At 35.7% G+C, this 25,801-nt stretch overlaps 1 protein-coding gene across 2 annotated transcripts in view; it reads left to right on the top strand.

Moving 5' to 3' along the window:
- ABCC8 (ATP binding cassette subfamily C member 8) overlaps nt 1-25,801 on the top strand; it is a 79,103-nt gene that overhangs the window by 21,569 nt on the left and 31,733 nt on the right. The window contains exons 11-23 of one of the 2 annotated variants that reach the window (XM_070764169.1): nt 3,156-3,196; nt 4,783-4,928; nt 7,601-7,706; nt 8,572-8,682; nt 12,384-12,459; nt 12,735-12,840; nt 13,265-13,300; nt 13,599-13,634; nt 18,144-18,242; nt 19,760-19,844; nt 21,319-21,399; nt 22,128-22,265; nt 25,056-25,181. In XM_070764169.1, the coding sequence (XP_070620270.1) occupies nt 3,156-3,196; nt 4,783-4,928; nt 7,601-7,706; nt 8,572-8,682; nt 12,384-12,459; nt 12,735-12,840; nt 13,265-13,300; nt 13,599-13,634; nt 18,144-18,242; nt 19,760-19,844; nt 21,319-21,399; nt 22,128-22,265; nt 25,056-25,181 (1,187 nt within the window). The remainder of the gene's footprint in view (nt 1-3,155; nt 3,197-4,782; nt 4,929-7,600; nt 7,707-8,571; nt 8,683-12,383; nt 12,460-12,734; nt 12,841-13,264; nt 13,301-13,598; nt 13,635-18,143; nt 18,243-19,759; nt 19,845-21,318; nt 21,400-22,127; nt 22,266-25,055; nt 25,182-25,801) is intronic. The other variant, XM_070764177.1, reaches the window with a different exon arrangement.

Genomic DNA, 25,801 nt, shown 5'->3' with positions numbered 1-25,801 from the left:
TAGTACCTATTCCTGACATGTAATTGGTCTCTAAAGTGTGCATTTATATTAGAAGCAAAATAAAACAGTAATTTTACAACAATATTAATTGTAACTATGCAATTAATACTAGTGCAGCATTTCAAGTGTCCCATAATAAGAAAGATTATTACTGTGACATCTGTAAATAAATGCAGTGGATTGAGATGATTAAAACTGGTTATAAGTGAAACATTTGATAACAAATAGGAGTTCTTCACTAATTATGTCCAAAAGGATAAATAATATGTCACCCAAATCTGTTTTTAAGCAGCTGAAAACAGTAAGCAGGGGCAAGTAAAAAGGCCATGGGAAATTTTTCAAATTTGGCTGTACTTAAGACATTAATTTTACCCTTTAGCACTAGAAAGCTGCTCATGTTTTCCTTAGCTCCTATGAGATCTTATTTATCATGCTAAATGTTCATCATGAAAAAAGTCTCTTGAGATGGTGCTACACTGGCCTATAACAATAAGCAACCAAATACACAAAACATATGGCATATTGGCAATACTTATTATCATAAATACTTTAACTCATTTTCTTTTCTCTAGGGAATAAACAATCTTAATGCTTTCCTTTTAAAATTAATCAACTTGAAGAACATTACTTCAAAACAGAATTCGCTCACTTGCTTTCCTCCAGATGTCTGTGAATTACCATGAACAATTTTTTTTTATTAGAATAGGGTTTCAAAAGATATGACCATGGGAAATAAGGGAGGGATATTCATCCACCCATCCTTCCATTCATCACCTCTTGTTTCGTTACCTGTGATTAAACAAATGTGGAATGCAAAAGTGTCTACAACTTCTAGGTGACAACAAAATAATAGACAAGACTCTTTTTTGATGCTATCTAATGATTGTCCTGATTTTTGTAGCTCAGATCTGTAGATCTACTGAGTCAGACAAGTCATGATTCTTTTTCAGAACCTGTGCTAGTTCGTTCAGTTTACCTACCACCAGATCCATTCTAAGAGCTGGCTTTTGGCTAGCGGGTGAAATTTGAAGAAAAGGGATTCCTTTGTTGAGTTGAGTTTTTGAGGCCCTATGCTAAGTCATAAGATGTAAAAGACGTAAAAAAAAATGCCTAGAAACCAAACAAACTGTACAGCTTAACATGATGTGGGAAGCCATCCAGAAATTAAATTTGAAAATACCCTATGATAATGAATTGTTTTTAATCTTAGAATTATCCATCCAAATAAGGTATATTTTAATGAATTAATAGAGATAATGAATTGGCATTGGTACAGAGGATGCGGGACATTTAACCTTTCAGTTCTGAGCTTAATGAAAATAGCAATAGCACTTAAATTTACCATATTTTTCAGAGTATAAGACGCACCGGATTATAAAACATACCTAGATTTTAGAGATGGAAAACAAGGAAAAAAGTATTCTGAACCAAATGGTGTAGTAATAAATTATTTAATAAAATACCAGTGCAGCAGAATACATTTTACCAATATTTATACTTTTTACAACTATATACATTTTTTACAAACTTCAAACTTGACAGCTTTAAGACTAGTGACTTCAACTCCCACAATGCCTCCTCCAGTCATGCTAGCTCAGGAATGGGAGCTGAAGTCCACAAGTCTTAAACTTGCCAAGTTTGAATACTCTTGCACCTCGAATCCCTAATCCAGGAGTCTTCAAACATGACAGCTTTAAAACTAGTGGACATCAACTCCCAGAATTCCTCCTCCAGTTATGCTAGATGGGGTAAGTAGGAGACAAAAAATGGCCAATTTTTCACCCATTTTTTTACAAAAATTGGGTGGGCAAAGAGTTTGGGATGCTCCTGGGCGCTGGGTGATATTAAATATGCTCCCATTTTTGTGAAAAACAGGCTGGTTTTCACCCTTTTTCACAAAAATTGAAGCATTTTTGCCTTCCCCAGCACCCAGAATATCATTGCAGGCTTCCCAGACCCTCTGTCCAAAAATGGAATGCAGGGACGGGGCTTCAGGACAGCAAGAAATGGCTGTATTCGGTTTATAAGACACACTGACATTTCCACCCTCTTTGAGGTACATCTTATACTCTGAAAAATATGGTAGTTATCTATTGCTAACACTACAGCCATCATTCCAGAACTTGGAGGAGGAATCAAGTCGACTTATAGATTCCAAGAAATAAATCTCAGTATTTTGCCTTAAAACATGTATTTTATAATGAATTTTTTTTGTCTTCCCTCCAAATTTATGTTTAATTAAGCCCAGAAAGTTTATCTGTGGTGTATTTTATTCAATTTTGAAATATTTGAAATATTTCCTGTTTGGCTGCTGCAGTAAGATTGCAGTGTGAACCAGGAAACTGAAAGGAATATAAGAATATCTTACTTCTGAAATAAATTGAACAATTTGACAGTTATCACTTGTTCAAATTAGGAAGAAAATTTGGCAACATAAGTAATAAACCATAACTATTACTGTAATAGAATGGATAATTTATATTTTAATGGCCAGATACAAAGAACACCCAGAACAATAGGGAAACCATTTGCCTAGAGAAGATCCCAGTACTCTACATCAAATCTATCCAGAAAGACCCTGGAAATTGATAGTCATTATTTTTTGTATTCATGGTAGAGAAAGTCAACCAGAACTGTAATTAATATAATCTGGATTCCCAGGAAGGAAAAAAATGCATTCCCAAGAACTGAGACAACTCAGTTAAGATTATTTGTGTGAGATAAAGAGAGTGAAAATTGCTTCTCTATAACAGTTTTCAGACTTTATGCTTTACCGGAATTGTAGTCTGCTTTAGTGTGGCAGTATTTTGTCTGTAGGTGAGGATCAATAATGAAATCTGCTTGGAACAATCACAATGTGTCTTTCTTTGAATAATACAATACAGTATTAATGTATTGCAGCTATATCTGACTAAAAACAAGCAATATAAAAGAAAAAGATACAATTTGAGTTGCAAATGCATACTTTGTTAAGACAAGCATCATTTATATCGGGTGGAATGTCTGTAATTATTGGCATATTTTTTTCTTATACCTCACTTTGTTATAACCGTTACTACTACTCTTCTAAAGTAAATGAAATGCATGAGAATGAAAGAGATTTAGATACAAACGTGTGTAAATGTAATAAGAAAAAAACCCCATTTTCCCTACAGTTTTCATGAATGCAGCAATACCAATTGCAGCTGTTCTTATCGTAAGTATAAATATTTATATTAAAATGACATTTTATTTTATTTTTTTTAAATAAAGATAATTATTATTAGGAGTTGTGGGTCCATAAAGTTTGTTCATGCTACAGAAAGGAAGGAGAAGTGGGGAGGGAGGATGGATGGATGGATGGAAGGAAGGAAGGAAGGAAGGAAGGAAGGAAGTACCAAGGTATTGGGTAGCATAGTAGTCTAAGGAAGGAAGGAAGGAATCACATTTCAGCAACTGCTTTCTCCAATAGCTCAGGGGGTGGAGGAAGCTTTGCAGAGAGATGCGAAACATAGGAACAACATGAAACATGATACTAAGGACTGCAGCAAAAGATGAAATATAAATTTTAAAAGGTCAGTGTAAATCCACTGGACTTTCCCATTGCAGATGCACCTCAGGATTTCAAGATGATGCCGAACTGAAACTCATCAGCATCATCTAGAAACAGTACAGTGGAACCCCTACCTAAGAACGCGTGTACTTAAGAACTTTTCTAGATAAGAACTGGGTGTTCAAGATTTTTTTGCTTCTTCTTAAGAACCATTTTCTACTTAAGAACCCGAGCCCGGAAAAATTTCCCAGGAAATTTGAGAGCGGTACAAAGGCCCGGCCAGTTTCCTGCCATTCCCCCTGGGTTTTTCTCTCTGACACAGTGTATGGGAGGCAGCCTCGCTCCAGGTATATGGGAGGTGTGTCTCCTCTTCACCGCTTCAGAGTCGCTCTTTCTTTTTTTTAAAGCCTTAAAATTTTGGGGTTTTTTGATTCACCTCACCTCACCTTCTTCCTTTGGCAGCGACTGATCTCTTCTTCCTTCTCCTCCCACACAAATTCCAAGCTTTTATTTATTTCCTAATAGGTTTCCATGCATTATTTGCTTTTACATTGATTCCTATCGGAAAAATTGCTTCTACATACAAACTTTTCTACTTAAGAACCTGGTCACAGAATGAATTAGGTTCTTAAGTAGAGGTACCATAGTACTTGGTTTGGAGCTAGGATGGATTATATTCTCAATGTATTGTCTGATGGATGGGCTAAAAAAAAGAGTAGCAGCTACTTTATATTATTTCAAAAGCTATAGAAAATCATATCGTATAGTAGGTTTTGTTTTGTTATTCTTGAATCTCTTTACAGGAACTGATTCTGTCTACTACATAAAGGACAGATTTCAGATTCTGGGTAGAACTTTCTTTTGGAAGTAGTCCAGAATAAAATACAATTAATTGTCTTAGATGGGGTACTTTTCAAGTCACAACTCATGGACTTACTCTACATTCAGAGAAGCTTCTTTGATTTATTTTAGTTTATGTACTTAATCTGTATGGCATCTATTCCAAATTGTTCTGGGCACCTAATATTAAAGAAACACCACCAAGTGACAACAACCCCCACAAAAGAACATGCATACATTCTATTTATAGTTGTATATATTATGATGCTTAATCATTTGTAGTTCTATAAGAATAGCAGTTCTGCTGATCTTTTGGATATTTGAAGTTTAGTTAAAAATCTGACTGAAAATATGTCTTTAATATATAAATGATCTGAAGTAATGCATTTTGTTTTTGTTTTTCTAATAAGACATTTGTTGTCCATGCCCATCTCTTTGTCAATGCTGACTTTTCTCCTTCGGTGGCCTTTGCATCACTCTCCCTTTTCCACATCCTTGTGACACCCCTGTTCCTACTCTCCAGTGTGGTTAGATCCACTGTCAAAGCTCTTGTAAGGTAAGGTTTCATGAGTGAACTCCCCCAAAAGTTAAGACACTTGGTTTAAAATAGTCACCTCCATTGCAGCAAGATTAACAATTTAGATTTATTTAGGATATCATTTTTGTGGGTTTTCCTACAAAAGATCCTTTGCTGTTAGTAAATTATGACAAATTTCCCTACATTACATTATCAGCTTCTCTGGAGCTTTTATTGCCAATATTCACTGTAGTATGCCTTGTGATTTTTGCAGGAAATGTATACTGTATTATCAATTTGATGTAGTTGATAAGGCACCAGCTAGAAACCACAAAACCATGAGTTCTAGTTCCACATTAGGCACAAAGTTAGCTGGCCGTAGGAAGCAGACAAGAGTGAACTGTTCCTGAAAAACCTTTTTTAAAAATTGCAGACTTGTTTTTAGTCTCTGAAAATCAGTCATGATCAAACAGAATATGTAGAGATAGCAATGGAGGTAGACAGATAGAAGATTTGTTAATTGTTTGGGAGGGGGAATCAAATGATTCTGCTTAAATACTAAGAAATATATCTTCTCTATCTTGCTAGTAGTATTACAACTGATGTCAATTTAGAATTAAATCCAAGCATAATGCTGATGGGATTTATGATTAATCATATATTTGAGCTCTATACAATTGTATCATCCTCGAATATGATGTTGGACTAGAAAACTACGTATGGACTGAAGAAGTAGAGAACTGTAAACAAAAAATGCTACATTGATCCAACCCTATAAGAGATATTATCAATTAATGGTATCCAATATTTGCTGAATAAGGAATATAATGGTGTAAAGAAAGTGGATTGTTCCATATCATTCTATATTTTACTGAACCATAGCATGTTATTTCTGGACACATTATTTCAGGAAATATTTAGCAGTTTTTGGAAGTAAATACTCCATAAAGAAAGGAATTCAAGGTTGCATTGGAGTAGTGTAACTCTGAAAAAGACTTGTTTCATATGGAACACCTTACATTTCTTCTAGTTTAGAGGACTGTTTTACAGAAATCCTCAAACTAGCCTGAAATAGGATGATACAGAGAGGAACACAATGTGTTATTGTTTGTTGGAATATTCCTTTCCCAGAACAACGCATTTTGCCACATCCATATTGTTAAGAGATTTTTTAAACTTGAATTTAATGACACCTATTTAGGGTAGGTGCATATATATAATGGGGAATGGTCAATGACAGTAAAACATTTACAATTTATATAATAGTGTTATCCTAGATTTTAAAATGGGTTATGTATTCGTGATAATGAGCCGGGGTGGCGCAGCAGGTAGAGTGTTGTACTGTAGGCCACTGAAGCTGACTTGTAGATCTGAAGGTCAGCGGTTCAAATTTCATCACCGGCTCAAGGTTGACTCAGCCTTCCATCCATCCGAGGTGGGTAAAATGAGGACCCGGATTGTGGGGGCAATAGCCTTGCTCTGTTAAAAAAGTGCTATTGCTATGTTGTAAGCCGCCCTGAGTCTAAGGAGAAGGGCGGCATAAAAATTGAATTAAAAAAAATATGAAACAATATATCATAAAATATTAATTGTATTTTCTCATCCCTCATTTTATCACAGACGACTATATTCTATCACACAATTTTACCTCTCATCACCATTTCATAACTCTTATATGATTACTGCAAATCCACATTAAGTCAATAATCCACATTATAGCTCAAACTGTGGATATGCATCCCCTTAGAAGTGTCTGCCTTACTGCTTACCATGATATAATGTGTATGCAGAATCTGCTGCTTTTGTACTTTATCCTGAGTCTTTATCAAAAAACGTGATTGAAAATGATCACTTATTAATATACTTTTAAATGTCTCTAGCTATATGCATGTACGTACTACATGTAACTAGTGTCTTCTCAGGCACCTTTTGTCTCTCATGCTCAGAACCAGTTTGACTAGATCTTTAAGATCTATGCAGATTATTTAAAAAGAGGCACCCTCTATCTATGGACAAGGCAATATGGAGATTTCAGTATAACATTTTATCATGGAGTCACTATACAGTATTTCCTGAATTTATTATGTGTTCAGAAACTCTTATCTCTCATTTATGGCCCTTTTGTGCTTTTTAAAAATCCTTCCTACTATCAAAGGGCATAGTGTGCTTTTTAACACTTATTTGTTGTTATATGTAGGGTCCTCGATGCTATCTGACCTTGGTGGTTTTCTTGCAAATGTTCCATTCCTAAACTAGGTAGCATTATCAATACTAGCTAGTACTGGTCTAATATACTGGTCTTACATATACATGTTATAAATATTCTAATAAATAATCAACAGCAGACATGAAGCCATCAAAACTTCAAGATTATATTTCAAGTATAATAAAATAATGAATTTTTTTCTGCTCATGATTTTGACAATACCACTGCTTTTTTCCAAAATATATTTGGTGGATTCAGTTATTTTCCATAGAAACTGAAACATGCCATAGTCAAGCAATACTTAAACAGTAATAAAAACCCTAAAAACTGACCTGCAAAATATAGCAAGTTAATATTCTTATTTAGATTCGCAAAAGTATTTCGTATTTTGGATCATTTCAGTGAATTATTATGCATCTTTACCCAATCAAAATGAAATCAAGTTTCCTAAAGTAATGAACACTACTGTTGCAGTATTTAGCTTACCATTCTTCTCTTTTCATAGTGTCCAAAAGTTAAGTGAATTTCTCTCGAGTGAAGAAATTGTAGAAGAGCACGATAAATGTTCTGAGCCAAGAAGCCCAGACAACCACAACAAATATCAGATTCTTGTAAGTGTCATTTTAATTTGACTGTGAAACTGGCAACATCCCATTTTTAAATCTTTGCTTATACGGTTATGCCAATAACTGTCACTTGCCTTCTAATTAATAGCCACAGTAGTAAAATTTAACATCTACTTATTGTAGATTATATGGTGGCTGCTCTTTGTTTAAAGCCAGCAGTGGATGATGAGACGGTTTGCTGGTAGGAACTGTCAGCTGCATTGTGAAACAATTGCGGGCAGGGGAATCCAATCCTTATCAGAATGCTTGGGATGCATCTCAGTCAACAGCACTGTATAAAGGCATGCAGTTTGTTGATTTGTTAGAATCCCCTGGCTGGAACAGGATTAAATACCCAGCAGCAGTAAGAGATCCAAGACAATCAACAACTGCACACTTAGAAAATGATTTCATGGATCATGCTGCACCGTAGTCTGAATTACGAGTCTACAGAAAGGGGCAGCATACAAATCTAATAAATAAATAAATAAATAAATAAAGAAAGAAAGAAAGAAAGAAAGAAAGAAAGAAAGAAAGAAAGAGGTGGGATTAAGTAGCCAAAGTATCTTGTTTCAGGTATTTTGCTAAGCCATGAACTATGGTTTGCACCCAGAAAAACCTGAGATGATATTTTACACTATGCTATCATAAAGAAAACCTCATTATGGCTTAGTACAGTATGTAAAACCACCCAAAACTGACCAAGTCCATGCACCTCTGCCTTTACTCAAACTAAACATTTGTGATAGAAACCACCTTTTCTTCTCTTAGGGAAGGAGTGCATCTACTAGGAAACTAACTCATTGTCCATTGCTGACATCTGCATTCATGTCCCCACTCACCATGTTTCTGTCTTCCTGGTCTTGCACAGACCCTCAAAGTTGTTAACCGTAAGAGGCCTGCCAGAGAGGACTGGAACAATTACAACTCTCCTGTAAGAAGATCTGTTAGCAGCACAGAAGCAGATGATTTTTGTGTAAAGGTGATAATAAGGTCACTCTTTCTAATTATATTGTTTCTAATAAGCATAAAATTTCTACTACTATAGTCCCAAACTAAGAATGCAATCCATATTTATCTCCTCCAGTAGCAGACTACCAACATTTTTCTCATTAACACAGAAAATAGGCAACAATTTGGACAATACGATTATCCAATTGGAAGATAGGCCTCTTGAAGGGAGCATGGATTAATTGCTAGTAGAGGGAATATAGTAGTTTCCATATAGCTTTATTAACCATAATTTGTTGATTACATCACAATTTATGTTCACAATATAACACCATGCCATAAAATAGTGAGGCTCAATAACCAAAATTAAGCAAATTACCTTATAGCTTAACATAATGTGTGAACATTTACTCTTAATGTGTAGCCATTTACTCTTTCCACTCTTTAAAGCTTCAGGCTTAAATTATGTTAGGGCATCTGTGGCATCCGTAGTAATCTTCATGTCAATCTTATTAAGAATGAATAAATATCTCAACAGATTCATTATGTATTCTTCCTCACATTAAGTATGTACTGAGAATCCTGGTGTATCGGACTAAAATAAAAGACTTCTATGGAAACAATGGTGTTTCCAGACATATCTCAACACAAAGTTGTTCTCTATTTGATATGATAACTAGAAGATGGATTATAGGGTTACGTGTCTTCCACCTTTTGTATAAACCTCCACTTACTAATCTCTGTTCCTTAATCTGTTTTTATTTTCATATGAATAAAATAAATGTAGCTAATTGTAAAATTTATTTCTCCAGCAGTTTATGAGGATAACTGTCTATAGAAAGTAGAAATAGAATTTAATTGTTAAATATATAATTATTTTTATTCTGTGATCAATATTGAACTAGCCTATGTTTGATGTTTAGCATTGCTCTTAGTTATGCTACATAATTTTATCAACTGTTAAAAATAAACAATAGTTAGTTCAGATGAATTATGGAACATTACAGAAACTTGGTTGGGTGAGACCCACAAATGGAACATGCAACTAGAGGGATTTAAATTATTTAAAATAAATAGACCAAATAAAAGAGGTGGTGGAGTTGCACTATATGTAAGAAATAACTACATCTCTACAGAATTGGAGCACAGCAGTGATGGAAATTATCTTGAATGCATTTGGATCAATATTAAAAGTTGGGGGAATGACAGTGCCTTAGGTGTATATTATAGGCCATCCAACCAAATAGTTTTTGACTTTAAGAGAGCTAATTTCAATAAACTTAGAGAGAACTTGGGAAGGATTTAATCAGCGGTGGATTGCTCCCAGTTCAGCTTGGTTTGGCAAACAGGTAGCGGCGATGGTGAGAGGCTCCACCCACCCACTCGGGACACTTCTGTACATATGCAAAAGCATCTCATGTGCGCACAAGTGAACTGGTAGCGATGGGATTTACAACCCACTACAGGATTCCATGGATAAGAAAATAACAAGAAGCTTGGGAAAATTTGAAAAGTGAGATTATAAAAGCCCAGTCTAACACAATACCAATGAAGAAGAAAAATAATAGCTCTCAAAAGAAACCAGTATAGCTGCATAAACAACTGTCTGACAAATTTAAAGACAAAATGGATGTATAAAAAGTGGAAAGAGGAGCACGTAACTAAGGCATTATATCAATAAATAGGCCAGGCCTGCAAAGGTGAAGGAAGGAAAGCTAAAGATCACAATGAACAAAAGCTTGTGACAAAAGTAAAAAATAACAAAAAAATGCTTCTTCCAACATGTTAAAAACAAGAAAAAATCAACTAAACAATTGGTCCATTGCTCAGAGAAAGTGGCAAGAATGTGACAAGCAACAGGAAGAAAGCAGAACTACTTAATTCATTTTTGGAATCTGTCTTTACACAAAAGGAAAAAACAGTTAATAGAAAACAGATTATGAACACGAGTTAAAATAGGGAAGAAAATGGTAAGCGAGCACCTATATACCCTAGATTAGTTCAAATCACTGGGACTGGATGAATTATTTAGTTAGTTAGTTAGTCTGTCAAGGATGCATGAAAAAACAATCATAAGTGTGAATATAACATATAAAAATATCTTAACGTAGAAACAGAAATAGTACAAATAATGGGAACAGTTGGACAGGGATGATAGGCATGCTGGTGTGCTTATGCATGCCCCCTTACAGACCTCTTAGGAATGGGGTGAGGTCCATGGCAGACAGTTTTAGAAGTTTAGTTTTAGTTTTAGATTACATCCCAAGGTTCTGAAGGAACTGGCAGATGAAACCTCAGAACCATTGAAATATATCTTTCAAAGATCCTGGAGCACAGGGGAACTTCCAGAGGACTGGAAAAGATCCAGGAAACTACAGACCTATCAGCCTGACCTCAGTACCAGGGAAGATTCTGGAAAAGATAATCAAGCACAAATCAGCGAACACCTACAAGCAAACAAAGTAATAACCAAAACCCAACATGGGTTTGTCAAAAACAGATCATGCCAGACTAATCTTATTGCATTCTTTGACAAAGTGACAAAATTAGTGGACCAGAGGAATGCTGCTGATAGGATTCATGTGGACTTCAGTAAGGCATTTGATAAAATAGGCCATAACCTACTACTAGATAAAATAGAAAAAATGTGGGTTAGACAGCAACACCACAAGATGGATTCGAAACTGGCTGACCAACCACATTCAATGTGTAGTGCTCAATGAAACTGCATCTACATGGAGGGAAGTATGCAGTGGGGTACCCCAAGGCTCTGTTTTACACCCAGTATTCTTCAACATCTTCATCAATGGTTTGGACGAAGGGATAGATGGGAACTCATCAAATTTGCAGATGATACCAAGCTAGCAAGAATAGCCAATAGGCAAGAAAACCAAAATGCACAGGTACAGTCTATGTGGTACCTCGCTCAATAGTAGTTACTCTGAGAGGGATTTTGGAGTCCTAGTGGACAACCATTTAAATATGAACCAGCAGTGTACTGCAGCTGCCAAAAAAGCCAACACAATTCTAGGCTACATAAACAGAGGGATAGAATCAAGATCATGTGAAGTGTTAATACCACTATATAATGCCTTGGTAAGGCCACACTTGGAATCCTGCATCCAGTTTTGGTCAGCACAGTGTAAAAAGATGTGGAGATTCTAGAAAAAGTGCAGAGAAGAGCAACAAAGGTGATTAGGGGACTGGAGACTAAAACATGTACAGTTGCAGGAACTGGGTATGTCTAGTTTAATGAAAAGAAGAACTAGGGGATGACACAATAGCAATGTTCCAATATCTCAGGGGCTGCCACAAAGAAGAGGGAGTCAAGCTATTTTCCAGGGCAGGACAAGAAGTAATAGTAAAGTAAAAAAGTCATTTTTAAAAAAATGTAAAAATCAATATGCAATGAACTTAATCCAGAAGGAAACGTACAGATGAAACAGAGAAACATTTATTTGATCAATTATGTTGTATCATTCATTCTATGATGTTGCAATAGAAATTTAAAATTGCTTCTTTTGGTTGAATTAGAAAAACCTGGGAAGGAGCTCATAGATCAGATAAGGACATTGTGTACTCTATTGTCTATAAACTAGGTCCCCCAATCGCCCCATATGACAGTTGCCTATTATGAATACTTTTTTAAAAAGAAAATTTAAAAGAGAAAGTGTGTATGATGTTTTGCACCAACATAGATCATTTATGTTCTTGTTGCTGTTGCCACCATAGGTCACGAATGGATTTTTCACATGGACACCAGAAGGAGTTCCAACTTTATCCAGCATTGATATTCAAATTCCTCAAGGTATTAATGTATCTGTTACAATAATTAATATTTGCAAATGTTAACAATCAAGCACTGTGCATTAATAAATGTTTGAGCACAAAACAGAAACTAGAGCACATCCATATCTACAACACAGTATACTGTATATATTGTACCATAAATGAGGATGATTTTAACAATGTACATGAGAAAAAATGGTCCATTAAAAATATCAGTTGCCTAATTGCTCTCTCAACTGGAGCAAATGTAAATCAACATTTCAAGAATAATAGAATTTTTTTCTATTATTGCAGGTCAGTTAACAATGATTGTGGGACAAGTAGGCTGTGGTAAATCATCTCTCTTGTTAGGAATACTTGGAGAGATGCAGATGATATCGGGGAATGTAATCTGGAACAGGTAATTTTAGTTTATTGTTTTAGTTGCTGTGTAGCTTTTTGTTTATGGTACATGCTTTTCATTTCTTTAATATGTATGAATTATATTACTACAGCAATGAATCCTGAAATGTATTGATATTGCATATAGTTGCTAAATACCTTCGCTTTCCTTATTTAATTAATCTACATGAACAGCTACTATAGATTCAATGTGTCTCTGAGTGGGTCAAAATCAGCTAAGATCTTTTTGTATCATTGTACTTGTAACTAAGAAGATTGATCACATTGCAGTAACTTTGTGTCTAAATTGAAAAAGAACATTCATTTACCTTTAAACTGGGAAATATATAAAATTGCTTCAGTGTGTCAGACAAAATAGGATAAGATCATGTTGTAGAGGAAATGTTATAATAATTGTTTCTCTGTTATTTCTGATATTACAGCAGCATTCCTGACAGTGAGACGGGGGAAGATGTCAGGTATGATAATTCATTTGATTCTATCATACAACGCAAAGAAGCAAAAACATCTAATATAATAGAAGGGGTTTTTTTAGAAAAAGAATCAACATATTTTTTAATCAGAAAAAATTGTACAGGCTATTTAGATGACAATGTTTTGATGCTTGGGATGACCTACCACAGTGACTTCAATCCAGAATGAATTGCTGTATATCACAAGTCTATGAATGTTGGTCGTATACATTTGCTTTTAAAATTCAAGCATTTCTAATGAGTTGCATTAGAAAAACTAAGTTACTGTGTACCTGTTTTTCAGCTCCGACATGGAAACAACTGTTGAAATGGAGTTCAGGTACAGTATTCTTTAAAAAAATAGTGTTAAAGAAACTTGCAAAAATTTCTGTCTACAAAACAGTTTCATAATTGTAAGATCAACGATTTCTATATAGTGTCAAAAGAGAAATAAATCCCAAATATCCAATAAGTTTATGCAAATGTCTAGATAATTTCTTCTAACTTTGTAAACTGAGAAATTCTGCTTTATAGAGCAGTGTTTCCCAACCTTGGCAACTTGAAGACATTTGGACTTCAACTCCCAGAATTCCCCAGCCAGCAAATGCTGGCTGGGGAATTCTGGGAGTTGAAGTCCAGATGTCTTCAAGTTGCCAAGGTTGGGAAACACTGTTATAGAAAATCTACATTTATCATTATAATTCTCTGATGTGCAAAAATCAGAACAACCCAGGGATGAAATCCAGCAGGTTCTGACAGATTCTGGAGAACCAGTAGTGGAAATATTGAGTAGTTCGGAGAACCAGCAAATGCCACCTCTGGCTGGCCCCAGAGTGGGGTGAGAATGGAAATTTTGCAATATCCTTCTCCCAGGAGTGGGGAGGAAATGGGGATTTTGCAGTATCCTTACCCTGGAGTGGAGTGGGAATGGAATCTGATGCTTCTACACTTCTTTGAAAAAATACTTTTTGTCTGCACTGCTAAGGTTTTACATTTAACAGAGTATCACTCAGTTTTTGCTGCAGTTGACTGACATTTCTCTGGAGCTAGTTATAAAAAGGAGAAAAAGACAAAGAATATATATCAAGACAAAAAGGCATTATTGACTAAATGATATTCTCAATGGCTGAGATATGTAAAATCAGGGAAGAACTAAAGGTACAATGTAATTGCTAAATTGTGTATAATTTGGATAATTGCTAAATTATGCATAATTCAGGAAAATGGCATAGCTAATCAATGTTTCTGTTCATTTAGATATCTGAGTAACTCCTTGATTATCAATGTAAGTCATAAGTAGAAGTCGAGGATATAAGCATTCATGATTCACATGAATTGAAAATGTCCATTAACAATACTTTTGAAAGAAAAGGTTTTCTTTCAAATTTGAGACAATCTAATGACAGATATCATCTTTTATATTTAATTAATATGGTGATACATAATATAGAATGACTCACCGCAGAGTTGTTCAGAGGAATTAATAAATTACATTTCTTTTACAACCATTGAAATGCCAAACTGGGACATCTTCCAGGGAGATATGGCAAACTAAAGACGGCTTTACAAAGTGGAGCTAATGACCACAGCAAAGATCAAAGAAACAACAAAAAAATAAATGAGATTTTTATCTTAAAAAGTTATCAATGGAATAAGCACCCAGATAAAATTGAAATGTTGAAGTTTTTATAATAATATTTTGGAATTAATTTTAAAGAACAAACAGCTTCTCATGGGAAATTGTTTATATTTTGTTTTTTACAAGGCAATTCAAAGATAAGCAATTTTATAATTTAAAAAACTGGACACTAGGGGGAACTAAAGATTTTAGGTAAAGAATTATAACTTTGAAATGTTGCAAGACATTATAACAATATAAATACCAAAGGAAACTTTTGAGGAATGGAATGAGAAAATAGTAATTATAATATCAACATCAGTAATAATGTTGTTTCTATGGATGTTAAAAAGTTACTTAAAAAATGACAACTGTTGAGCAAATTTTATTTGGCATGCTAGAGATGGTACAAAAGTGTATTTACAGTGGGCCAAGATAATGGCTTAGAAAAAGATGTTTCATTGGATATATAAAAGAAACCGACTGAATTTAAAAATGAAATGCAAATGACAAATCAAGAAAGTGATCTTGATAATGTTTCCTGCTGGGTTTACAAATAAGGCTTATTAAAGCCTTGAAGTATTCTGTGATGGAATAAAGAAAAAATAAAGAGATATTAATCCTATATTAATATTTGAATGAAATAAAGTTTAAGGCTACTAACACCTGATGAAGTGGACAAGGCCATGGAAGCTGTTTGTTGGACCCATGACCTTCCTGTCTGGTTTCAGCTAGCAAGAAGGTGATATGGAGCTAGATCCAGGAGATTATCAACTCTTCCTTGAGGGAGGGGTCCTTTCTGGCTCCCTACAAGGAGGCACTTGTGTGCCCCCCTCCTCAAGAAGCCTTCCCTGGACCCAGCTGTATTTAATAACTATCATCCAATCTCCAACCTTCCTTTATGGGAAAGGTTGTCGAGAAGGTAGTGTCACTCCAGCTCCAATGGTCCTTGGGCCCTCAACAGTCAGGATTCAGGCCCGGCTACAGCATGGAAAGTGCTTTGGTCACGCTGATGGATGATCTCTGGCGGGCCCGGGATAGGGGTTTATCCTGGTGCTTCTCAACCTGTCAGCGGCTTTAGATAATATTGACCATGGTATCCTTCTGCACCGGCTGGAGCGGTTGGGAGTGGGAGGCACCGTTTATGGTGGTTCTCCTCCTACCTCTCCGGTCGGTTGCAGTCAGTGTTAGCAGGGGGTCAGAGGTTAATTCCTAGATCCCTCCCTTGTGGTGTTCCTTAGGGGTCAGTCCTCTCCCCTCTGCTATTTAATATCTACATGAAACCATTGGGTGAGATCATCTGAGGGCACGGGGTGAGTTACCATCAATATGCTGATGATACTCAGTTATACATCTCCACCCCAGGTCCACTCAGTGAAGCAGTGGAAGTGATGTGCTGTTGTCTGGAGGCTGTTAGGGTCTTGGTGGGTGCTAACAGGCTCAAGCTCAACCCCAACAAGACAGAGAGGCTGTGGGTTCTGCCTCCCAAGAACACTTCCATCTGACCATCCATTACCCTGGGGGGGAGCTTCTGACCCCCTCAGAGAGGGTCCACAACTTGGGTGTCCTCCTCAATCCACAGCTGACATTGGAACATCGTTGGTCGGCTGTGGTGAGGGGGACATTTGCCCAGGTTCGCCTGGTGCACCAGTTGCAGCCCTATCTGGACAGGGAGTCTCTACTCACAGTCACTCATGCCCTCATGTCGAGGTTCGACCACTGTAATGCTCTCTACATGGAGCTACCTTTGAAGAGTGTTTGGAAATTGCAAATTGTGCAGAACGCAGACACGCGAGCAGTCATGGGTCTGCTCAGGCATGCCCATGTCTCTCCAACACTCGGCAGTCTGCACTGGCTGCCAATTGGTTTCCGGATTCAATCCAAAGTGTTGGTTATGACCTATAAAGCCCTATATGGCATTGGACCAGATTACTTGTGGGACCGCCTACTGCCACATGAATCCCAGCGACCAGTTAGGTCCCGTCAAGTAGACAATGTCGTTTGGTGGAACCTAGAGGAAGAGCCTTCTCTGTAGGGGCCTCAGCTCTATGGAATCAGCTCCCCCTAGAAATTTGTACTGCCCCCACCCTCCTCGCCTTTTGTAAGAGTCTTAAGACTCATTGATGTGGTCAGACTTGGGATGGTTAGATCTTGGCCCCTGTCCAACGAATGATTGTATGATCATTGTACAGCTGGGTGTGATTGATTTTAATATTTAGAAATTTTAGATAGCTATTTAATTTTAATTTAATTGGATTAATGCTACTGTAATTTGATGTTTTTATATGTTTGTAAGCCGCCCTGAGTCTTCAGAGAAGGGCAGCATAGAAATCCAATAAAGAAATAAATAAAGGAAAAGAAAGAAATACAAGTTGGTTTAATGCATCAAGGTTGTTACTTCTGGCAATCTTTTATGGACATTCTAGTGACACCAGAATCGAAAAGATGATGTTCCATGGATTTATTTATACTCTAGACAAGAGATGGGATATGGGAGAAAGAATTAAATGTTTGAAACTTTAGAGGGGGTGAAGAGGTACTACATTGGTTTATATTTGATATGATGAAATTTTGAATTCACATCTATTTCTTTTCTGTTTATTATATTCTTACTTTTCTCTTTCTTCTCTTTTTTGTCTTGCACTTTTTACTCTTTCATATTTTTTTCTTTAAGTTTAGTTTGCATAAGATTTTACTATTATAATTAAAATTCTTAATAATTTTTAAAAAATTATATATGTAAAGAATATCAAATTTGGAGCTAAGTTGACTTCCAAAGTTATCTCACTACAACCTTGCATATAGCTGAGGCAAACAAATTTACAATTTGTAATTTAACCGATAATGCACTTATCAGTTAACAACAATATTCCTTTTTTATGAACTCCTTTTTTACGACCCAGTAATCCTTTAATTACGGATAGAGTCAGGATGAGTGAATGGAGCTGAGAATTTACTGGCAGGAGGCCCTTCCTGACACCATGCAGAGTTCTCAATATTTTTTTCTTGCACCCTAGGAGAGAAGTATCTACCAGATTAAACTCTTAACTTCCAAGTGGGAGGCGAGCATCCTCACCACTAAGCCACCATTGCTTCTTTTTTTAATAAACTTGTCTTTGAAAGAAGACATAACAGTAACATTATGGTGAAAAATCATTTCAGTATCTTTGAAAGTAAATAGACATCATATATAGAAACACTTGGATGAGTTGTTTACTTTTATTTTTTCAGAAAAAGAGGGCCAGTGGCATATGCTTCTCAGAAACCATGGTTGTTAAATGCTACTGTGGAAGAAAATATCACGTTTGAAAGCCCCTTCAATAAACAAAGGTAATGTATTTAAGAGCCATGTAAAAACTAATTATAGTCAGTCCTCATTATCATCCTGTCTGTAAACATTTTAACCGTTGCTGACAATGTTATTTTCCTAGCTACATAGTGCAGGTGTTGAGTTGTTGTAGTTACCTTTCAACTATTTAATGTTCTGAAGCATCAATCCATATTGATCAGGGAGCTCTCTTTTCCTGAAAAGTCGCTGAAATAATGCATTTTTCCGACCTGAAAAATAACTTATAAAATAAGTAACCAATGGATTTGACTACAATTCAGCACTATGTACTATTTTTGTAATGCACCACATTTGCTTCTGATGGTCTTCTTTAAGAAGTCATTTATTTATGTTAGTATTAATATTGGGAGGCAATGCAAGTCATACTTACAGATTCTGCAGAAATAATATGGAATCATTATCATGCTAGATCCATGGCAAGATGACCTCAATTATTCTTATTCTTAATAATAATTTTAATGTACACAGTGTTTTATCACTCTTTATTAAATAACAGTTTAAACCACAGGTCTTGTGGATTTCAACTCCCTGAATTCAGGGAATTGAAGTCCACAAGTCTTAAAGTTGCTAAATTTGGGGACACACACACAATCCCTCTCTTTAAACAAAGAACTCACAGTTGTCATTATATCACCTTCTCCTAAGCCCTCCTTTCCCTCTTTTTTAATGTTTATTTTTTTTAAGATACCGTCATCACATTTTAGATGTTTTTCCAATTTATTTTATAGTAATCTACATTTTACAGTACAGTGTTCCCTCGATTTCCGCGGGGGATGCGTTCCGAGACCGCCCGCGAAAGTTGAATTTCCACGAAGTAGAGATGCAGAAGTAAATACACTATTTTTGGCTATGAACAGCATCACAAGTCTTCCCTTAACACTTTAAACCCCTAAATTACAATTTCCCATTCCCTTAGCAACCATTTATATTATTACTCACCATGTTTATTTATTAAAGTTTATTTTTTTAAAAAATTATTAAAGGTGGACGAAAGTTTGGCGATGACATATGACATCATCGGGCGAGAAAAACCATGGCATAAGGGGGAAAAACCACGAAGTATTTTTTAATTAATATTTTTGAAAAACCGTGGTATAGACTTTTCGCGAAGTTCGAACCCGTGAAAATCGAGGGAACACTGTACTAATAAATGAATGTAATGCTCTTGGCCTACAATGTTGACAAGTTTAAACCTGCAAATAATCTGATTTAAATCATTTAGATCCTGAAGCCCCTGTAGGCAGTTATAGATGATAATCTCCAAGGAATACAGGACCAAGGCACACTTCAAAATATTTGACAGTGAGCTATTAGTTAGAGTATAATTTGTTTGCCTGAAAGAGGTGGGATTCCCATTGGAAAAATTAAGTGCTTAGCAAGCATGCATTTTCCAATGTGTGACTTTTCCATCTCATTAATCTTGCTTTTAAGTACATGAAATATGCTGGTGAGGCAATCTCCGCATGAATTGACAATTACCCTTTTTTTGTTTCCACAGGTATAAAGCAGTAATTGATGCTTGCTGTCTTCAGCCTGATATTGACATACTACCTCATGGAGACCAAACACAGATTGGAGAAAGGGTTAGTGGCTATGTGTAATTAGAAAACATTAAGCACCCAAATGTTATCACATAGCCTTAAGTCTATAGAATGGCTTTATACAGCAAATGGCTTTATACAGCAAACGGCTTTATACAGCAAACTCAGTTTCAGATCCTTAGGATGAAGGTGTTAATACACAGTGTTACAGCTTTTCTTCTATTTGCATATCCAACTTATTTATTTATTTATTTATCAGATTTGTATGCCGCCCCTCTCCGCAGACTCGGGGCGGCTCACAGCAGTAATAGTACAATGTAAACAAATCTAATATTTAAGTTTAAGTTAATTTAAAACCCCAATTTAAAAACCAATCATACATACTAGCATACCATGCATAAATTTTATAAGCCTAGGGGGAGGGAAAGTATCAATTCCCCCATGCTTGACGACAGAGGTGGGTTTTAAGGAGCTTACGAAAGGCTAGGAGGGTGGGGGCAACTCTGATATCCGGAGGGAGTTGGTTCCAAAGGGTCGGGGCCGCCACAGAGAAGGCTCTTCCCCTGGGTCCCGCCAAATGACATTGTTTAGTTGACGGGACCCGGAGAAGGCCAACTCTGTGGGACCTAACTGGTCGCTGGGATTCGTGTGGCAGAAGGCGGTCCCGGAGATATCCTGGTCTGGTGCCATGAAGGTAATTAATTTCTCTAGGGTCCCTGGCACTGACTGCAATACTGTGTTGGGAAAGTATATTTATTAAACAAAGCTGATCTAGAAAGCATTTATGAAAGTCGTGTTGGAATAATCCAATTAAAGTAAGAAATAGAAAGCCATTTGTTAATAAACATGGAATATGTTTTCTTAATGAAGGTTAAAATCATGCCTTAGCTACTAATGAAAATTCTGTCATAATCTAAGAGTTCAGATATTCAAATAGTTTGCATCATCTAACAGCAATAATCTAGATTTGTTATTCATTTGTAATTGATGTTCTTTTATGGACAAGGTAGTATCAATAGAGCATTTAATGGCTAAAATGCATTATTAAAAGGTAAAGGGAAATATTAGAATGCTAGAGAATGTCCAAGAAGAAGACATTGACTCCAAGCTGTGCCATAAAGGTTGACCATTGATGTGTTAATTGCAATGTTAATACATAGCATTATCAAAGGACAGCTACTATTATATTTTAACTTGTTGTTACCTCAGTCTTACTGCTCCAGCTGTATCCTGGGAATAATTACCATTGACTGCAGGAGCTGCTAGTAGGATGAATAAATGAATGATGAACCATTTTGTAATTTAGAAATACTATATACATTATTCAGATATAATTAAAGTTTTCTTACAATGAGTATATAAATTTTGACTACCTTGATTAATACCTTTTTATACTTTTGATTGCTTTACCTTTTAATTATACCTTGAAGTATCAGGTTGGGGAAAGCATAGTTTGAATAATAATGTCTCAAAACTGTATAGGTTTCTAATTGAATTGTTTTATCTTTTCCCCAAGGGTATTAATTTATCTGGTGGTCAGCGCCAAAGGATCAGTGTAGCAAGAGCTCTTTACCAACAGACAAATGTGGTATTTCTGGTAGGTTTAATGTTACTATATGCTAGCTCTGTTAAAAAGTGCTATTGCTAATGTGTTGTAAGCCACCCAGAGTCTAAGAAGAAGGGCAGCATTAAAAAAAAAATCAATCAATCAATCAATCAATCAATCAATCAAATAAGTAAGTAAGTAAATCTATAAATGACATTATTCAAACTAAAAACCCAACATTCCAAAATTGCTGAACTAACAACAACCAAATCTGTCGAGAATACATACTCTGGATCCACAATGTCAATAGAATATTTTCTCCAGTATGATGCCAGTTCCCAACATCTGATACATCTAAGATCACAGTGGACAGGTGAATTATAGAAATAATTTTCCATTTCTGCTTGTTTTCTCTGTCCCAAGTGGGCTTTATTAACAATCCCAGTCTTAGCTCACTGATTCTGAACCGTTCCTTGGTATTAATCTTTACACTTAAACAGCCTGTTTCCCAAAGGCAATAATGGCATACTCAAACCCATCCCACAGAGGGATAACCCCGTTCTCTTGTGCTGAAAAAATGAGAATTGTAGCTTGATTTCTCTTCTTTCTCTCTTATTTTACCTAGTTTTTGTAAATTGGTTAATGCCTGTATTCCATCTCAACCAATCTTGTCAGCAAGCACTGATTTTAACTCTCTTAAAATGTTTTAAAAACAGAACAACTATAGTGCAGCAGCACTATGTATCTTTAGTTGGTTAATATATATATTTTTTTTTTAGGATGATCCGTTTTCAGCATTAGACATTCACTTGAGTGATCATCTCATGCAAGAAGGAATTCTGAATTTGCTAAGAGCAGACAAAAGAACCATTGTTTTGGTTACCCACAAACTACAGTATCTGCCCCATGCTGACTGGGTAATGAAGCTTCTTTATACTGATTTATTAATCTTAATATTATGTTCATAAATATTCAAAATGGGGGTGTAGGTGTGATTCAGCAAGTAGTACTTCTAAATTGTAAAAGTTTTAAATTTTAAAATGTAAATGTACTATTAAGTACTTTTAAATTGTAAAAGTACTATTGAGTATTTTTAATACTGGTTGGGAGAGGGGGTGAAGGCAATGAACTCAGGTAAATTGTGTCCTCCGCTACATAACTTTGGTTTTTATGCCTCCACCTGCTGTTAATGGTGATATTATATCATTATACCCCTCCTAGGTATTTGTTTTGTAACTTGGAATTGTTACAGTTCCTGGTAACCTTATCCCAGATAATGTTGTAAGACTCTCAAGGAAATTCATGCTTTATTGACTATTTTCCATTAAATAATGCAAACAACTACAAACAGACAAATGCATATCTCATTTGCATATTTGCATGTTTAGAACTATATTTATTTGCATTAAACAGTGAAGGGGGGTTCATTTCTCTCTCTCTCTCTCCCACTACATTTACATTATTTTTCAAAAATTATAGTGATAAGAAAATATATAATAAAAATTAAACTAAGTTAATAATCGTTTATAAACAGCCCTGGTGACACAGTGGTTAAAGAATTGCAGGCAAACTCTGCTCACACCTTGGAGTACTCTCTTAACAGGCTCAAGATTGATTCAGCTTTCCATACTTCTGAAGTCAATAAGCTGAGAACCCAGATTGTTGGGGGCAATATATTGACATTGTAAATCAGCCAGGTGGTGAATAAGTCTAGGGCGCCATTGCTGTTGCTATTTATCTCAGCCCAAACTATGTAAAAGCATAATTATAAATAAATGAGAGCATCATTAAATTTCAATGTATTTCAGAAAAGCTCCATTAAAACTGTTAAAATACTAAGACCTCAGTGGAAGAAAAGATTCAAAAGTTATGATGCCTTCCTGAGATTACCTTACCTCTCTTATTCACCAACTCTATTGCTCACTTTCACCTTTAGATTTATGGACAGGGCCTCTGACCACAGATTAAAACCTGCGCAATTTATTTAATTCTTGCGGCTTCAAATTTGCTTCTTGTTATATGTAATAAATAAGTAAATAAGCTTTTTACTGCAGCAAAACCTAGCGATTTATTTGATTTCTGAAATGTGTTTCAATCTCTTTTCTTGTCATTTATGAATAATTTAAGCAGTGCGATGTAGTGATGCAATCATTAAAATCTGAATCCTACTCAGGGGTGAGCTACTGCCCGGATGGGGGGGTAACGCAATGGGGTAGTGAAAATGGAGCTCCAGCCCAATTTGCACTGAAAAATGTTGAAAGAAGATGCATAAGTCACACCCGCAGTGTGGTAGTAAAAGTTTTGGTAGCCCTTTACTGATCCCACTCCACTAGATAGTGCTATGTTTTTCAGTCTTTCTTACTGTCTTGCACTAAGTAGGAACAAAGAGTGTGTAAATGATGGAGTAATTCCACTAATCATATTGAACTACTGTATTGGCATTTGGGTCCTATCCATAAAACATTTTTGGAGGAAAGAAATTCAGCATTTTATCAAAAGATGGCCTAATTTTTAAAGAATCCTAAAATAAATGTCCAAAAAGGAAAGCATTTCAAATTATAACTAATCTGACATACTTTCAAACATTTCATGGGAAATTTGAGAACCCTTAGAGGTAGCCTAAAGTCTTTGAAGAAAAAAGATTGACCACATATCTTGGAGAAATTTTGGTTTCAGTATACATTTCATTGATTGAAAAGGAGTTATATGAAAATAGTCACAAACATTTAATTGTGAACCACTGAAATCTCCCCAAGCCCAATGAATTTTGCTAAAAGCAAAAAATCCTTTCCAATAGTTCCCACAGTAATAGCAAGGAGGATCAGAACAATGCCAACAGTATTGCAGAATTGTGATGCAGGCCTCATAATGTTGTAGACATATCCCAAATCATATACATATCCAAAATAGGCAGAGCTTGTAATTCAAGGTTGCAAGACATACAACCCCATTGGTCTTGTCTATTTCTTTCTGTGGTTAAACCACTTACCAAATCAAATCTTTATTACGATTACAGACCAGCATAATAAAGCACTTAAGCTTCCACTTGTAATGCATTGGTGGCTAAACACAAACAACTGAAAAGACTTCTTAACGTGATTTATGGTTCAACTGAGTTGCCCTTCTAAGTATCTAATGGAAAGGAAAAGCAAGAAGGATGTTGTAAAATGCCGAGGGTTATATTAATCTGTGTTTTCTAAAATCCATATGTGTATTCCAAACGACAAGTGTTAAATATGAAACAGATGACCGGACTTGACTTAAAGTTATACACATAATCAATATTTGCCTTCCCTTAGGAGTACAAGTTTGGGTTGCCTTATAATGCAGCAGTTTTTGGTCAAGATGCAATCATCCTTTGTTTCCTCTTGCAAAATTTCCCCCAATTTTTTAAGAACACTCACTTTAAATAGGTGCAATTTTTAAAAAATGTACCCTGATTAGGATAGCTATTAGGTTATTGTTTGGCTTGAATTTTTTTTTAACAGTTGAAGAGGATGTACTGTGATTAGAAATTTTGAGAGTTTAAATGTTGATGTTGTCAAATTGCAAAAGATTGCTATAGTTGAACTAATGCCGCCTTTCTAATCCTACATCTTCTGGAAGAACTAAAATTTATTTAAATCCCCATATAACAAAAACAGCTATTAATGGATGATGTAAAAAAGAAAACATTTCTGTGATGAATAAAAGGTTGCTTTTTCCAGATTATTGCAATGAAGGATGGTACCATTCAGCGAGAAGGCACACTGAAAGATATCCAGAAATCTGAATCTGAGCTCTTTGAACATTGGAAAACATTAATGAATCGCCAGGACCAAGAACTGGAAAAGGCCTGTTCTGCTTTGTTTTGCTTAATCTCAATAGCGATAGGCAAAAATGTTTTTCCTAGTATTTTAATATAATTAGATATTGTTGCAAAATTAAATCCAGAAAGCACACACAGACAAACTGATTCAGCTGGACTCATTAACTTCTTTAAACACATAATATTAGATGAGTATTTACAATACCAGTAGCAGAGTTCTTTAACGCAGTGTTTCCCAACCTTGGCAACTTGAAGATATTTGGACTTCAACTCCCAGAATTCCCCAGCCAGCATTCGCTGGCTGGGGAATTCTGGGAGTTGGAGTACAAATATCTTCAAGTTGCCAAGATTGGGAAACACTGCTTTAACGTACCAGCAGTTACAAGCAGTTTTGAGTTCAGAGCAGACAGAGTACAGAGAGGATTCCAGCTTAAGTTTCAGTTTTGATTCTCTGCACACTCAGATATGTTTAATTTTCCATTGGCTGACTTAGTTACTATGCCCTATTGCAGAAGAGACGGAGTAACGACTCGGACACAAGAGCTGGATTTAAACTTGGGTCATTTTTATTATAATAAATTTGCATAATTTATTAATTCAATTAGCATGAATTAGCATAAATTTGCATAAATCAACATACTCAAC

Source organism: Erythrolamprus reginae, chromosome 1 (assembly GCF_031021105.1).
Source record: "Erythrolamprus reginae isolate rEryReg1 chromosome 1, rEryReg1.hap1, whole genome shotgun sequence".
In the NCBI taxonomy this organism is placed as follows: domain Eukaryota; kingdom Metazoa; phylum Chordata; class Lepidosauria; order Squamata; family Dipsadidae; genus Erythrolamprus; species Erythrolamprus reginae.
The sequence above is the reverse complement of the archived record's forward strand: the minus strand, read 5'-3'. Positions and strand labels throughout refer to the sequence as shown.